The following is a 15,036-nucleotide window of genomic DNA, read 5'->3' as shown; positions in this document are numbered from 1 at the left end:
CTGGGCAACCTGTTCCAGTGTTTCACCACCCTCATTGTAAAAAATTTCTTCCTTACATATAGTCTAAATCTACCCTCTTTTAGTTTAAAACCATTTTACCTAGTCCTATCACAACAGGCCCTACTAAAAAGTCTGTCCTCATCTTTCTTATAAGCCACCTTTAAGTATTCAAAGGCTTCAATAAGGTCTCCCTGGAGCCTTCTCTTCTCCAGGCTGAACAACCCCAAGTCTCTCAGCCTTTCCTCATAGGAGAGGTGTTCCAGCCCTCTAATCATTTTTGTGGCCCTCCTCTGGGTCCATGTCTTTCCTGTGCTGAGGACTCCAGAGCTGGGTGCAGTACTCCAGGTGGTGTCTCACCAGAGCAGGGTAGAGGGGCAGAATCACCTATGCATCATTAAGCACGGTTCTTAGTTTTTCAGCTGAATTTGAAGAAACTGATGAAATATCACTTTAGCATTGCTTACTAGCAATGAATTTGGAAGCTGATGTGTCCGTGTCATTCAGCACTAGATGCTACTTTTCTTGTCTTACTGACTACTCATGCAGTTTCCTCTCTGCAATGGCTATAATGATTTACCGTGCTTGGGATTCTTTATTTTTATTTTTTAGTACTGTTTTTGAATGGCTCTTGGCATACTTGTGGATGTTCATTAGAGCAGAACTGTAATGCTGGAGATCCTGCAGCTTGAGAAAACAAGGAGTTCAGGAGCTGTCTTGTTTTCAGTAGTAATAAGAATGGCCATTATCTTTTAAAAATTGTCAAGAGAAATAAATAGATTTATGTCATGTACAAAAGTATTGTGCTTTTTTTTCCCCAAAAGCACTGGCATAAAAGCCAGTATATTTTTCTCTATTCTGGCATTTCAATATCCATCAATTAAAGCAAAAAAGAATAACTGCCACTGGTTTCATTGGGAAGCAGTAATAAAGATTACAAGAAGCATTTTTAATAGATACATTTTTAATGTTAGTCTGTAAAATAGACTTAAAACCAAGAACTTTACATGTAGGCAGAAAAATTCTTTTCTTTATGTGTTTGTTCTGAGAGAAATACAGTCTCAAATAAAATGCTTAGTGAGCAGTGCTGTGTGACTCTTGAGTGGAGGAAGATGCTGGGGCCTCGGTCCATATCCTTATTCATGTTCCTAAGGATGAATCCTTTTCAAGACTGGCTCTTCTCTTTGACTTGTAGATGTAATGGGAGTTGAGATGAAGTGACACACGAAGTTAAAGCCCTTATTCTGCATAGGATCTTAGACCTAAGGTTCAGCAATGAGATCAGTGTGGGTCTCCAGATCTTCCACAGTTGCCTGCTGGAGTCAACTGTGGCGCTTTCTGCTTCTCAGCTGTCGAGGCTAGTTAGAGCACAGGAACTCCTACCTAGGCCAGAGGAACCTTGGCTCACTCTGGCTTTTATATCCACCCCCTTGTCTCACCCTGGTGAGAATGTGGGCAGCACACGCATTTAGTCCAAACAATAAGAAATGCACGTGGATTCCCTGATCTACAAGTAGCTGGTGAGTGCAGGGTGCCAACTATGAATCCCTAAATTACAGTGTTCTCGGTGGAACACCTAACAGACTCATGTTTCTGTGTTTTACATGTACTTGTTGAGCTTCAAGTGTATGCTTTTACATAACAGCTTTTAAGAAAGGACTCTGCCTAAGAACAGTTGTGAAATGTAAAGCCGTATATCTAAGAACGCACAGAAAGCATCTGCAACATGGACTGATTTCCACAGTCATGCACTGTCCCCTTCTAGCATGTTACTCAATGATCCTGGCAGCAGAGTCAGTATTTTCCCATGACAGCTCTTAAGAGTTTTTCAGCCCCTGAATCCAGTATTGTACTTCACTCTACCACAGCTGTAACTGTGCTAATAAATTAAACACTGTCAATCACTGTCACTTTTGAGGCCAACAGGCCTGAGACTGCCTGCTTCCATTGCTAGGAAACTTTTTTACCTCCCAAAATGGGGCAGTTGCATCCAAAGTGCCTGTTGGGAGTTACTTGTGGTTGATATTCATTCCTGGACAGCAGCTAGGAGTTATTTGGGAAAGTGCTATTTGGAACAGGTCAAAGCTATTCCAGGAATTGTTACCACAATATGGATGGCTGAGTTCCCATGCTAAGAGTATTGCCTGGTGCTGTTAAACGTACCAGTATGGGAGTAGCCTATTTTAATTAGCAGAGCAAAAGGCTTGTTCCCAACGGTGTAATGGGAAACAGGGCTACCAAAAAAGACAAAATACCCTCATAAGATCGCTCCAGCTTAACCAGTGCTTCTGAACAGCTCTCTTCTCTTCAGAAGATACTTAGGGGTAGTAAGAGCACAGGATAGCAGCCTGTTAGGAGTGTGCCGTCTTCTTGGTTTGTCTAACTTTTGGATCTCCTTTTGCCTAGCTATTTTTGAAGGGTAACAGGATGCTGCTGTATTCAAATTAATTTCAGCTCATGCTCTTCTATCCTTAATATTAATTAGTTTAGAGGAGCACATTTTATTAGCATCTTTGATTAGCCCTTGAAGGTTTAGCAAGTGAGATGTTGCTCCAGTTGTCTCAATGTGAAACACCTATGGACACTTTGGTATGGTGATTTCCTTCTGGAGATAATGCTTTCCTCTCTGGAAAGTTAACTGAGCTGTCTCTCTGACTTCCCCCTTTCCCTGCAGCATGACCTATGCTATGCTCTGCATTGTTATGACTTTGGATTTAATATTATGAAAAATACCATTCAGACAATATTTTGACAGTGGCAACTCCAGATGCATTGCTGGGTTTCCATAGAGATGATACACAACGAATTAACATATATGATGGACTTGACTGAGTTTGTCTTTAGTAACATTTGGAAAATCTAAGTCCCTTTCTTGTGATAAGAACACTTTATTAATGTATTACTTAAATGTGGTGTAGTAGGGTGTTTTCTGAATTCAAAGGCAGTGCACAGACTTGCTGAGAAACTTGATTTGCTTCCACTCTTGTAATCATCTTTTCTGATACTGAAACTGAGTTAGCTTTTCATCTATCAGTGTGCTGATCCAGGGAAGGCAGTGTCTCAACCCTCCACCCCATTTTTGTGCAAATAATGAGAACTTCCACATACCCCATGTCATTCTTTTGCCATCCATAAGAAATTAGGACATCCAGCTATACCCCAAGTTGCTAGAGATTTCTTTGCAGAGGTACAACACTCTCAAATATATTCCAGACTTTCTGCAGGAGTTCTTAGTCTTTTTGGCGTAGAAATAAATTGTTATTTTAGCAATTTTAGCATAGGTAGAGAAACACAAAATCTGCAATTTAAAACTTCAAGTTCCTAAAATTATTCTGTGCAGTCTCACCACTCAACCACTCATCTTCTATGGAAAAAAATGTGCGTGCTTAAAGCTTGGGTAAGAAGAGAGTATTAATTCATTTAACCTTGGTATACAGGTTCTTTGTAGAGCAGGGAATCTTATGTTTTACTGGTCCTTTCTGTATTGTGCCTTGGCTGAAGTCCCTGTTAACAGCCCAGGTAATGGAGGAAAGGGAGTGAACTGGGAATGCTGAGACTCAAAAAGCATGGCTTGCTACAGCTTGAGTAAATGCTGTACCTGAAGTGGTAACATGGTTTTGTATTGTGTAGAGTACCATAGAAGAACTTGTGGATTCTTGTTCTTTGTCCCCACTTATCCTCAATATACACACTGACCAGCAAGACATTTTCAAAAAATGCATCTACTCACCATTTCAGATCATGGAGTGAAAGATAAAAACACACTTGATATAGTCTGTTTCATCAATTAGTCATCATCACTGTTTGGCAGCCAAGGCTTTTTCTCCAAGGTTAAGTAGCTGCCTTTGGTAGTGGCATCTTCTCCCCCACAGAGCTAGCTGGTTGCCTGGTTAGCAGAGTAAATCTGTGCACTGAATGCCTCTTGAAGCACTCTTTCTGCTCTCGCTTCAGTGCTTTCATGCTTTCCAAAGCTGTATACAGAAATAAAATTGCCTCTTTCCTCTATTCCTTTGAGTGAGAAAAGACTTCAATAGATATGCCTTGGTCTGCAGGTTAGGAAACTGATTCCTTATCAAGGCACTGGAACTCCTAGTTTTTGTTTATGTGATTGCTTGTGACTTTGTTTAACTGTACTTGGTTGAAACTGTGAGCAAAATGATGCTACTTTGAAAATCTGGTTTATAAGGGACACAATCGGAAAAATAAAATTGCCCTTACCAGAATAAGAAATGACAACATTGTGCAATTCTGCTTCGACTAAAGACAAGCATTTTTTTTGATGCTACATAATGCTTCAAAGTCTTGCTGCTTGTTTAAGTAATTTCTTGTAAGGCTGCATTGTGCTAACCATGAAGGAAAATTCATTAAAATAATCTTATAAATTACTTATCTGAAATTTATGGATGTGGTAGAAGGATTTGCAACAATTCAGTGAAGCAGTGTCATCCTGATGAAGTCTGATAGTATGTGAGTCTGTGTTTTAGGTGGTTTACAATGAGAAAAGAAAGCATAGCCACTGTAGACCCAAAATATGTAAATAACAATAATTGTTTGCTTAAAAATTCCTCTCAGCAAATGTCTTATCCACCATATAGATTCTGTATCCTCTGTCCCATGTTATTCTGTGTGTCTCCATAACCTTTTGTTCCACCTGTGATGTTTTTCAGCAGTCACATGATAAAATGTCTAGGCTAGATTCCAACAGTGGAATAAAAAGCTGTATTTATTTTTATGGAAGCACTAACAATTCTATTTGGATTGGATTTCTTTGTAGCAAAACCAATAAATTATTGAACAGATTGGACTTGGGTTTGCCAAAGAGTGATTCCTGTCAGATTGCTAATCATGGTCCAGAACCTACAGCATGGGTAAGCAAAACCATGGCATGTGCAATATTTTCTGTCAACTTTCCAGGTGCTGTCAATAGTGTGATATTAGAATATTCTAATTGAGCTTAATTGCCTAGACATAACTCAGTGAGTACCAAGGAGTTTTTCTGAGTGAATGAGATTGCCTACGTTGTCTCTTAGACACTGGCAGAGTATCCTAAATAGTAGGGGACTGCCTTTATTACTCACAAATCTCTCTCTGATAAATGAGAGCCAGATTTATATTCTAAGGTCAGATCAGAATCTTAAATGTGCTCTGTACCCATCCGTTGGTGGCAAGATTTTATGAAATCTCAACTAGTTCATGTCAGCGGATGCTTTACTGCATTGAAAATCTAATCAGAAGAGAAGCTTATTTCTCACTGCATCCTAAATAAGATTCCACAGACTGCTGGGGACTTTGTCCGAGTTTGAATGAGCCTGGTAAGTATCAATGTAATTAGGAAATAAATAAAGTATTGCTTAAGTTTCATTATTCTAATTGCCTCGAAAAGGCTTTTTCACATATGATTAGTCTTGTCATGTCTAAACCAAGCTTTCTTACTGATGTAAAAACTTGCATGAGGAATATTAACCCTGAGACAGAAGTATTTCTCCTTTAGGGAGGTGTCACGGTTTAAAGCTGGGCTGGCGATTAAACCTGCGGCAGATGCCCTCTGTTATCCCCCCCCCTCCCCCCAGAGGGAAAGGGAAAGGGAAAAGGGAGAGAGACTTCTGGGTTGGAAAATTAAAACAGTTTTAATAAACTATAATAATGAAAAAAAAGTATAATAATAATAATAAAAATAATCAAATATATACAAATATATATACAAAACCAAGATTGAGCTCCCCTGAAGTCAGCCACGTCACCACCGGCACTGCAGGGCAGGCTCCGGGAAGGCCCAGCCTGGGCCTAGCGACGGTCGAGAGCTGGATTCAGGAACGCACGGATCGGGATCGGGGGCAGCAGGAAAACAGACGGAGTCCTCCCTGGACACCGGCCATAGCAGAAAGAGCGCGAGACCCTCGTGATCCCCCCACTTTATACCGAGAATGACGTGTATGGGATGGAATACCCTCGTTGGTCAATTTTGGGTCACCTGCCCTGTCTGCTTCCCACTGCAGCTGCGACCCCCCTTCGGCTCTTCACTCGTAAGCAATGAGGAATTCAGCAGTGACCTTGGTTTCTCTCAAGAATAAGTACAGCAAGAGCCTTTCTGCACAACATCCCTACCGGTGCCTCAGTGATAACTACAAACTTCGAGCGTTATCAGTCCTGGAAGCAGACACTGTCTGCAAAAACATGCAGTTAGTTAGAGGAGACTTAGCTGAAAGTAAAAATCACTGAAAGGAAAATCGGCCTGGTTTAGGCCAAACCAGGACATTCCACCCCTTATTCCATACCATTCACGTCATACTCAGATCACCACTAACTTTTCATTTTAAAATATATACAGATAACATTAGTTTATGATTCATCTCTATACAAAAAAAAAGTTCATCAAGTTCATTTAGTTCAGGATTGTGGGTTTCCATCTGACTAGGAGTCTCCCAGGGTAGGAGAGATGATATGAGCTTTGTCACAGTTCGTGCCCACGGGTTGCAGGTTAAAGATGTCAGTCTCGAGGAGGTTACTGGACGCCACTTGCAGCTAGCTCCGGTCTCATCACCACTGCTTCAACCTGAAAGACACTTATGAACACTGTTAGTATTATGCAGCAATTAACATCATGCAGTTCAGAATTAAGTATTCTCACCCAAGATCAGATCACCTTCAGGGACACATCGGACTCCACCATCCTGCAGCATCACCCACCAAGTACATCCAGGTCCTTGAGCAAAAGCAATCCCATGAATGGGTTTACCTTTGCCCGTAGCAGGAAGAACCCAGACAGTTTTTCCCAACAGATTCCTTTCATGCACCACAGGGACTTTATCCCCTTCTATTGTATGTAAAAGGTCTGACTGAGCAGGGCCAGCTCGGTTGATAGATCCTCTGGTGTTAACTAGCCAGGTAGCTTGTGCCAAATGCTTATCCCAGTTTTTAAAGGTTCCACCCCCCATTGCTTTTAGGGTAGTTTTTAACAGCCCATTATACCGTTCAACTTTCCCAGAGGCTGGTGCATGATAGGGGATGTGATATACCCATTCGATGCCATGCTCTTTGGCCCAGTTATCTATGAGACTGTTTTTGAAATGAGTACCGTTATCCGACTCAATTCTCTCTGGTGTGCCGTGTCGCCACAAGATTTGCTTTTCGAGGCCCAGGATAGTGTTCCGGGCAGTGGCATGGGGCACAGAGTATGTTTCCAGCCATCCGGTGGTCGCCTCCACCATGGTAAGTACATAACGTTTACCCTGGCGGGTCTGAGGGAGTGTGATGTAGTCAATTTGCCAGGCCTCCCCATATTTATATTTCAACCACCGCCCCCCATACCACAGAGGTTTTAACCGTTTGGCTTGCTTAATTGCGGCGCATGTTTCACAATCATGGATAACCTGTGCAATAGAGTCCATAGTTAAGTCCACCCCTCGGTCACGAGCCCATCTGTATGTTGCATCTCTTCCTTGATGACCTGAAGTGTCATGAGCCCACCGAGCTAAAAATAGTTCACCTTTATGTTCCCAGTCCAAATCTATTTGGAACACTTTAGCAGCCTGATCTGCTTGTTGGTTGTTTCGATGTTCCTCAGTTGCCCGACTTTTAGGTACGTGAGCATCTACATGACGTACCTTCACGACTAGTTTCTCTAGCCGAGCAGCAATATCTTGCCACAGTTCAACAGCCCAAATAGGTTTACCTTTACGCTGCCAGTTGCTTCGCTTCCACTGCTTTAACCACCCCCACAAGGCATTTGCCACCATCCATGAGTCAGTATAAAGATACAGCCTTGGCCACTTTTCTCGTTCAGCAATGTCTAGAGCCAGCTGGATGGCTTTTACCTCTGCAAATTGACTCGATTCACCTTGTCCTTCTGTGGCTTCTGTGACTCGTCGTATGGGACTCCATACAGCAGCTTTCCACTTCCGATGCTTTCCTACAAGACAGCAGGATCCATCGGTGAACAGGGCATACTGCTTCTCATCCTCTGGTAGTTCATTATAAGGTGGGGCTTCTTCAGCACGTGTCACCTCCTTTTCTGGTGGCATTCCGAAGTCTTTGCCTTCTGGCCAGTCCATGATCACTTCTAAGATTCCTGGGCGATTAGGGTTTCCTATTCGAGCCCTCTGTGTAATTAATGCAATCCATTTACTCCATGTAGCATCAGTTGCATGATGGGTAGTGGGAACCTTACCCTTGAACATCCAGCCTAGTACTGGTAATCGGGGTGCCAGGAGAAGCTGTGCTTCAGTACCGATTACCTCTGAGGCAGCTCTAACTCCTTCATATGCTGCCAGTATCTCTTTTTCAGTTGGGGTGTAATTGGCCTCAGAGCCCTTGTATCCTCGACTCCAAAATCCTAGGGGTCGACCTCGAGTCTCCCCTGGCACTTTCTGCCAGAGGCTCCAGGTAGGACCATTGTCCCCAGCTGCGGTGTAGAGCACATTTTTAACATCTTGTCCCATACGGACTGGTCCAAGGGCTACTGCATGCACAATTTCTTGTTTAATCTGTTCAAAAGCCTGTTGTTGTTCAGGGCCCCACTGAAAATCATTTTTCTTTCTGGTCACCTGATAAAGAGGGCGTACAATCTGGCTGTAATCTGGAATATGCATTCTCCAGAAACCCACAACGCCTAAGAAGGCTTGTGTTTCCTTTTTGTTAGTTGGTGGGGACATAGCTGTTATTTTGTTGATCACCTCTATCGGGATCTGGCGACGCCCATCTTGCCATTTAATCCCTAAAAACTGGATCTCCCGGGCAGGCCCCTTGACCTTGCCTCTTTTTATGGCAAAACCAGCTTGCAGAAGAATTTGAATTATTTTCTCCCCTTTGTCAAAAACTTCTGCTGCTGTATCACCCCACACAATGATGTCATCAATATATTGCAAATGTTCTGGAGCTCCACCCTCTTCTAGTGCAGTCTGGATCAGTCCGTGGCAAATAGTAGGACTGTGTTTCCACCCCTGGGGCAGTCGATTCCAGGTGTACTGGATACCTCTCCAGGTAAAAGCAAACTGTGGCCTGCACTTTGGTGCCAAGGGAATAGAGAAAAATGCATTAGCAATGTCTATAGTGGCGTACCACTTGGCTGCCTTTGACTCCAGTTCGTATTGAAGTTCTAGCATGTCTGGCACAGCAGCACTCAGAGGTGGTGTAACTTCATTTAGGCCACGATAGTCCACAGTTAATCTCCATTCTCCATTAGACTTTTGCACTGGCCATATAGGACTATTAAAGGGTGAGCGAGTCTTGCTAATCACTCCTTGATTTTCTAATTGTCTAATCAGTTTATGAATGGGGATCAGGGAGTCTCGATTGGTGCGATATTGTCGTCGGTGCACCGTGGCAGTAGCAATTGGCACCTGTTGTTCTTCAACTTTCAGCAACCCCACAACAGAAGGATCCTCTGAGAGGCCAGGCAAGGTAGACAGCTGTTTAATGTCCTCAGTCTCTACAGCTGCTACACCAAAGGCCCATCTATATCCTTTTGGGTCCTTAAAATACCCTTTCTTAAGGTAGTCTATGCCAAGGATGCACGGAGCATCTGGACCAGTCACAATGGGGTGCTTTTTCCATTCATTTTCAGTTAGGCTCACTTCGGCCTCCAATACAGATAACTCTTGAGATCCCCCTGTTATTCCCGAGATACTGACAGATTCTGTCCCTTTATGATTCGATGGCATGAGGGTGCACTGTGCACCAGTGTCTACCAGGGCTCGATACTTTTGTGGTTCTAATGTGCCAGGCCATCGAATCCACACAGTCCAATAAATCCGGTTATCCCTCTCCTCCTCCTGGCTAGAGGCAGGGCCCCTCTAATTAAAGATTGGATTCGTGCTGCTCACGGGGATTGGACCTTCATTTCCTCTATTCACTCTTGGAAAAAAAGGATTTGAGGCCCATCTACCCTGACTGGAGTCCTGCTCATTGGTAACTGGAGCAGCCATCCTCCTAGAAAAATTCTCTCTGGTATTTCTGTTAGCTTGCAACTCACGTACTCGTGCCTGTAGGGTACTGGTAGGTTGTCCATGCCATCTGTTCATGTCCTCCCCATAATCACGCAGGGTAAACCACAGGATACCTCGTGACGTGTTCCGTTTCCTTTGAGCCGGTCCAGTAGGAGGGCGTTGCCTCCTAAAGGCTGCAACGCGGGCCTGTGTAGGTAGAGAGTCAAGTTTATTCTCGATCCTGGACAGTTTGTCTGACAGTTGTTTCAATGTGTCTTTGTTTTCCTTAGTCAGTTTTTCCACAGCCGAGACACGGGCCTGCAGTGGGGAAGAAATACTATCTTCATACTGTCGCATATAGTTAGCCATTTCGCCCACACTAGGTCGTGCCATAGCATCTTCTCCCCAGACTAATATTGACAATGTAGGGGCATGTGTTGGTGGAGCACTCTTCACAACCTTCCGGAACATGGATCGGTTGCATTCCACTTCATCAGGATTTACAGGATCTACAATGTCCTGAGGGTGTTTATAAATGATCTCTTGCACAGCTAGTTCTCTAAGGTAGTTAATACCTTTTTCTATAGTGGTCCATTTGCTTAGGTGGCTCATAACATCATCTTTATAGGGATACCTGCTCTTTACAGCTGACAAGAGTCGCCTCCAGAGACTGATACTGTTCGACCTTCTTGGAAGCATCTTATCAATACCACCATCTCTGGACAGGGATCCCAACTGTCTGGCTTCTCTACCATCCAGTTCTATGCTATCTGCCCCATTATCCCAGCATCGGAGCAACCAGGTAATTATTGGCTCACCGTCATAACGACTAAAATCTTTTCTTATATTTCGCAGTTCTTTCAGGGATAAGGAGTGGTAGGTTATCTCTACTTCCGAGTCCGAGTCCTCCTGTGATTGTTCTGCTTTAGAAGGACCTTTCTTGTCCTTCTTGTGTAATGGGCCTTCTTTAAAAAGACGATCAAGGAAACCCCCCTCTGTGTCAGGCCCTGACTCTGACTGAGAAGGGCCCTCACCTGGGTCCCGTGCTGGCTCTGCCTTAGAAGCCTCTGAATCATCATCCTTCACTTTACTAGTTGATTTCTTTCGGTGTTTTCTCCTGGTTACAGGGGCAGCATGATACCTCCCGCTGTTGCTGCACCGACATCTAATCACATAGCACACCAGTAACACATACAGGACACCCAAAAATAACAACATGCCCTGTTCGAATTTTGCAGGAATCAGCTTGGCAAAAAAGGAGCAGATACTATCAAAATCAGTTAAAAGACGCCCGGTGTGCGCAGCTACCGATTCGCGATTAAAGCTGCCCATCATTGTATCATAGAGATAAGAGATCGGAATAATGACTGCCCAGTTTATCACGACATAAATCAGTATCACAACCCATACCGAAACGACACATTTTGACCAGCACGCCCTGTTAAACCACACGTAAGCACTAACACACAGCGCATACGGCAAGTAAGGTATCATTACACATAACTGTAAAACAAGCTTTATAAAGAGAAGAGGTAACACAAGGCTCACAAATGACATTACCATCTTAGCTATCTGTTTTAATTTCCAACCCCTCGTAAATCTCAAAGGAAGAAATCTGATACTCTCTTGGCTGAGCTCTCCGGGTCTCCTCCCACTGGAGCTGGGATTCGACTTATCAGAGCAACCTGTCGGAGCTACTCTCGAGCCCCACGTTGGGCGCCAATAAATCTGTCACGGTTTAAAGCTGGGCTGGCGATTAAACCTGCGGCAGATGCCCTCTGTTATCCCCCCCCCTCCCCCCAGAGGGAAAGGGAAAGGGAAAAGGGAGAGAGACTTCTGGGTTGGAAAATTAAAACAGTTTTAATAAACTATAATAATGAAAAAAAAGTATAATAATAATAATAAAAATAATCAAATATATACAAATATATATACAAAACCAAGATTGAGCTCCCCTGAAGTCAGCCACGTCACCACCGGCACTGCAGGGCAGGCTCCGGGAAGGCCCAGCCTGGGCCTAGCGATGGTCGAGAGCTGGATTCAGGAACGCACGGATCGGGATCGGGGGCAGCAGGAAAACAGACGGAGTCCTCCCTGGACACCGGCCATAGCAGAAAGAGCGCGAGACCCTCGTGATCCCCCCACTTTATACCGAGAATGACGTGTATGGGATGGAATACCCTCGTTGGTCAATTTTGGGTCACCTGCCCTGTCTGCTTCCCACTGCAGCTGCGACCCCCCTTCGGCTCTTCACTCGTAAGCAATGAGGAATTCAGCAGTGACCTTGGTTTCTCTCAAGAATAAGTACAGCAAGAGCCTTTCTGCACAACATCCCTACCGGTGCCTCAGTGATAACTACAAACTTCGAGCGTTATCAGTCCTGGAAGCAGACACTGTCTGCAAAAACATGCAGTTAGTTAGAGGAGACTTAGCTGAAAGTAAAAATCACTGAAAGGAAAATCGGCCTGGTTTAGGCCAAACCAGGACAGGAGGTTTGTAACTGGGGGAAGACAGGGAGAAGGATGCCAAGTGGACATAAATTGTCGTTACATGCAATAGTGAGCAGAAACTTGGAAGTATCCAGTATGGGCAGCCCTCTGTTGTGTACAAACTTAAACACCAACAGTTGAGTAAAGAGAGGGAAAGATTTACCTCCATATTTCCTTGGAAACGCTGGAAATGTGCAAGACCCTCCCATTATAGAAATTGCTGCAAATAGAAATATAACAGCTCTGTCTTGCCTCTAGTATTTGTTCCTGGTTTCCATTGCATGAAAAGGGAAGGTGATACTGAAAATAGGTTCCTTTCCGCTTTCATTCCTCAGGTCATTCTGTGTCTCTGGAAACCCTAAAGAAATCTTAGCATATGTGGGCAGATGCATACCTTGAAGGAGCCAACTTCTGCCCAGCATTGCTGTGCAGAAGGTCAGTTGCAGAAGAGTGGCTTTCAGACTGTCTTTTGTAGTCCTAGGCGGACAGGCAAGATGAAGGACTATGGGAAGGGAGAAAAGATGTCTTGAAACCACTTCTACCTCCTTCTTGAAGCATCCCATGTTCCAAACAGTGGGGAGCTTTTTCTTTGGTAGGGAAGACCCAGCTCTGCAGCCTTTTGTATGATGTGAACATTGAACTGCAACGACAAGTGAGCTCATGTCCCCAGGACTGACTTGGATTTCAGCTTTTTGGTGTGGTATCTTCATATCACAGAATCACAGAATCACAGAATCACAGAATGTTAGGGATTGGAAGGGACCTCGAAAGGTCATCTAGTCCAATCCCCCTGCCGGGGCAGGATTGCCTAGACCATATCACACAGGAACGCGTCCAGGCAGGTTTTGAATGTCTCCAGAGAAGGAGACTCCACAACCTCTCTGGGCAGCCTGTTCCAGTGTTCAGTCACCCTTACCGTAAAGAAGTTTTTCCTCATATTTAAGTGGAACCTCCTGTGTTCCAGCTTGCACCCATTGCCCCTTGTCCTGTCAAGGGATGTCACTGAGAAGAGCCTGGCTCCATCCTCATGACACTTGCCCTTTACATATTTATAAACATTAATGAGGTCACCCCTCAGTCTCCTCTTCTCTAAGCTAAAGAGACCCAGCTCCCTCAGCCTCTCCTCATAAGGGAGATGTTCCACTCCCTTAATCATCTTCGTGGCTCTGCGCTGGACTCTCTCTAGCAGTTCCCTGTCCTTCTTGAACTGAGGGGCCCAGAACTGGACACAATACTCCAGATGCGGCCTCACCAGGGCAGAGTAGAGGGGGAGGAGAACCTCTCTCCACCTGCTGACCACACCCCTTCTAATACACCCCAGGATGCCATTGGCCTTCTTGGCCACAAGGGCACACTGCTGGCTCATGGTCATCCTGTTGTCCACTAGGACCCCCAGGTCCCTTTCCCCTACGCTGGTCTCCAACAGGTCTGCCCCCAACTTGTACTGGTACATGGGGTTGTTCTTGCCCAGATGCAGGACTCTACACTTGCCCTTGTTATATTTCATTAAATTTCTCCCCGCCCAACTCTCCAGCCTGTCCAGGTCCCTCTGAATGGCTGCGCAGCCTTCCGGCACATCAGCCACTCCTCCGAGTTTTGTGTCATCAGCGAACTTGCTGACAGCGCACTCTAATCCCTCATCCAAGTCATTAATGAATATATTGAATAGAACTGGTCCCAGAACCGACCCTTGCGGGACTCCGCTAGACACAGGCCTCCAACTGGACTCTGTCCCATTGACCACCACTCTCTGGCTTCTTCCCTTCAGCCAGTTCACAATCCACCTCACTACCCGATCATCCAGACCACACTTCCCCAGTTTAGCTGCGAGGATGCGGTGGGAGACCGTGTCAAACGCTTTACTGAAATTGAGATAGACCACATCCACAGCTTTACCATCATCTATCCACCGGGTAACATCCTCATAAAAGGCTATCAAGTTGGTTGAGCATGACTTCCCGTTGGTGAAGCCATGCTGAGTGCCCCTAATGATCCCCCTATCCTTGATGTGCCTAGAGACAGCACCAAGAACAAGTTGTTCCATCACCTTTCCGGGGATGGAGGTGAGGCTGACCGGTCTATAGTTACCCGGGTCCTCCTTCTTGCCCTTTTTGAAGACTGGACTGACATTCGCTTTCCTCCAGTCCTCAGGCACCTCTCCCATTGCCCACGACTTAGCAAAGATGATGGAGAGTGGCCTAGCAATGACTTCCGCCAGCTCCCTCAGCACCCGCGGATGCATCCCATCAGGGCCCATGGATTTATGGACGTCCAGGTTGCTTAATTGTTCCCTGACCCAGCCCTCATCAACCAAGACAGATTCCTCCTCTATCCTGACTTCTTCTGAGGCCTCAGGGGTCCGGGGCTCCTCAGGACAGCCTCCAACAGTATAGACAGAGGCAAAGAAAGCATTCAGTAACTCCGCCTTCTTTTTATCCTCTGTCTCCAGGACCCCCACCTCATTCATCAGTGGGCCTACATTGCCTCTAGTGTTGGCTTTACCTGCAATGTATTTGAAGAAGCCCTTTCTGTTGTCCTTGACCTCTCTTGCAAGGTTTAATTCCAAGGAGGCCTTAGCTTTCCTAGTTGCCTCCCTACATCCTCTGACAACAGACTTATATTCCTCC

The 15,036-nt window shown here is 44.9% G+C and overlaps 1 protein-coding gene across 2 annotated transcripts in view; it reads left to right on the top strand.

Moving 5' to 3' along the window:
- The window catches only part of EPSTI1 (epithelial stromal interaction 1), a 63,655-nt gene that overhangs the window by 33,661 nt on the left and 14,958 nt on the right, over positions 1–15,036 (top strand). For both annotated transcript variants that reach the window (XM_068395373.1, XM_068395374.1), the window contains exon 7: positions 4,772–4,865. In XM_068395373.1, coding sequence (XP_068251474.1) covers positions 4,772–4,865 — 94 coding nt within the window. The remainder of the gene's footprint in view (positions 1–4,771; positions 4,866–15,036) is intronic.

The sequence above is a fragment of the Nyctibius grandis genome, chromosome 2, assembly GCF_013368605.1.
Source record: "Nyctibius grandis isolate bNycGra1 chromosome 2, bNycGra1.pri, whole genome shotgun sequence".
Lineage (NCBI taxonomy): Eukaryota > Metazoa > Chordata > Aves > Nyctibiiformes > Nyctibiidae > Nyctibius > Nyctibius grandis.
Note: the sequence above shows the minus strand (reverse complement) of the source record. Positions and strands in the feature narration are given on the sequence as shown.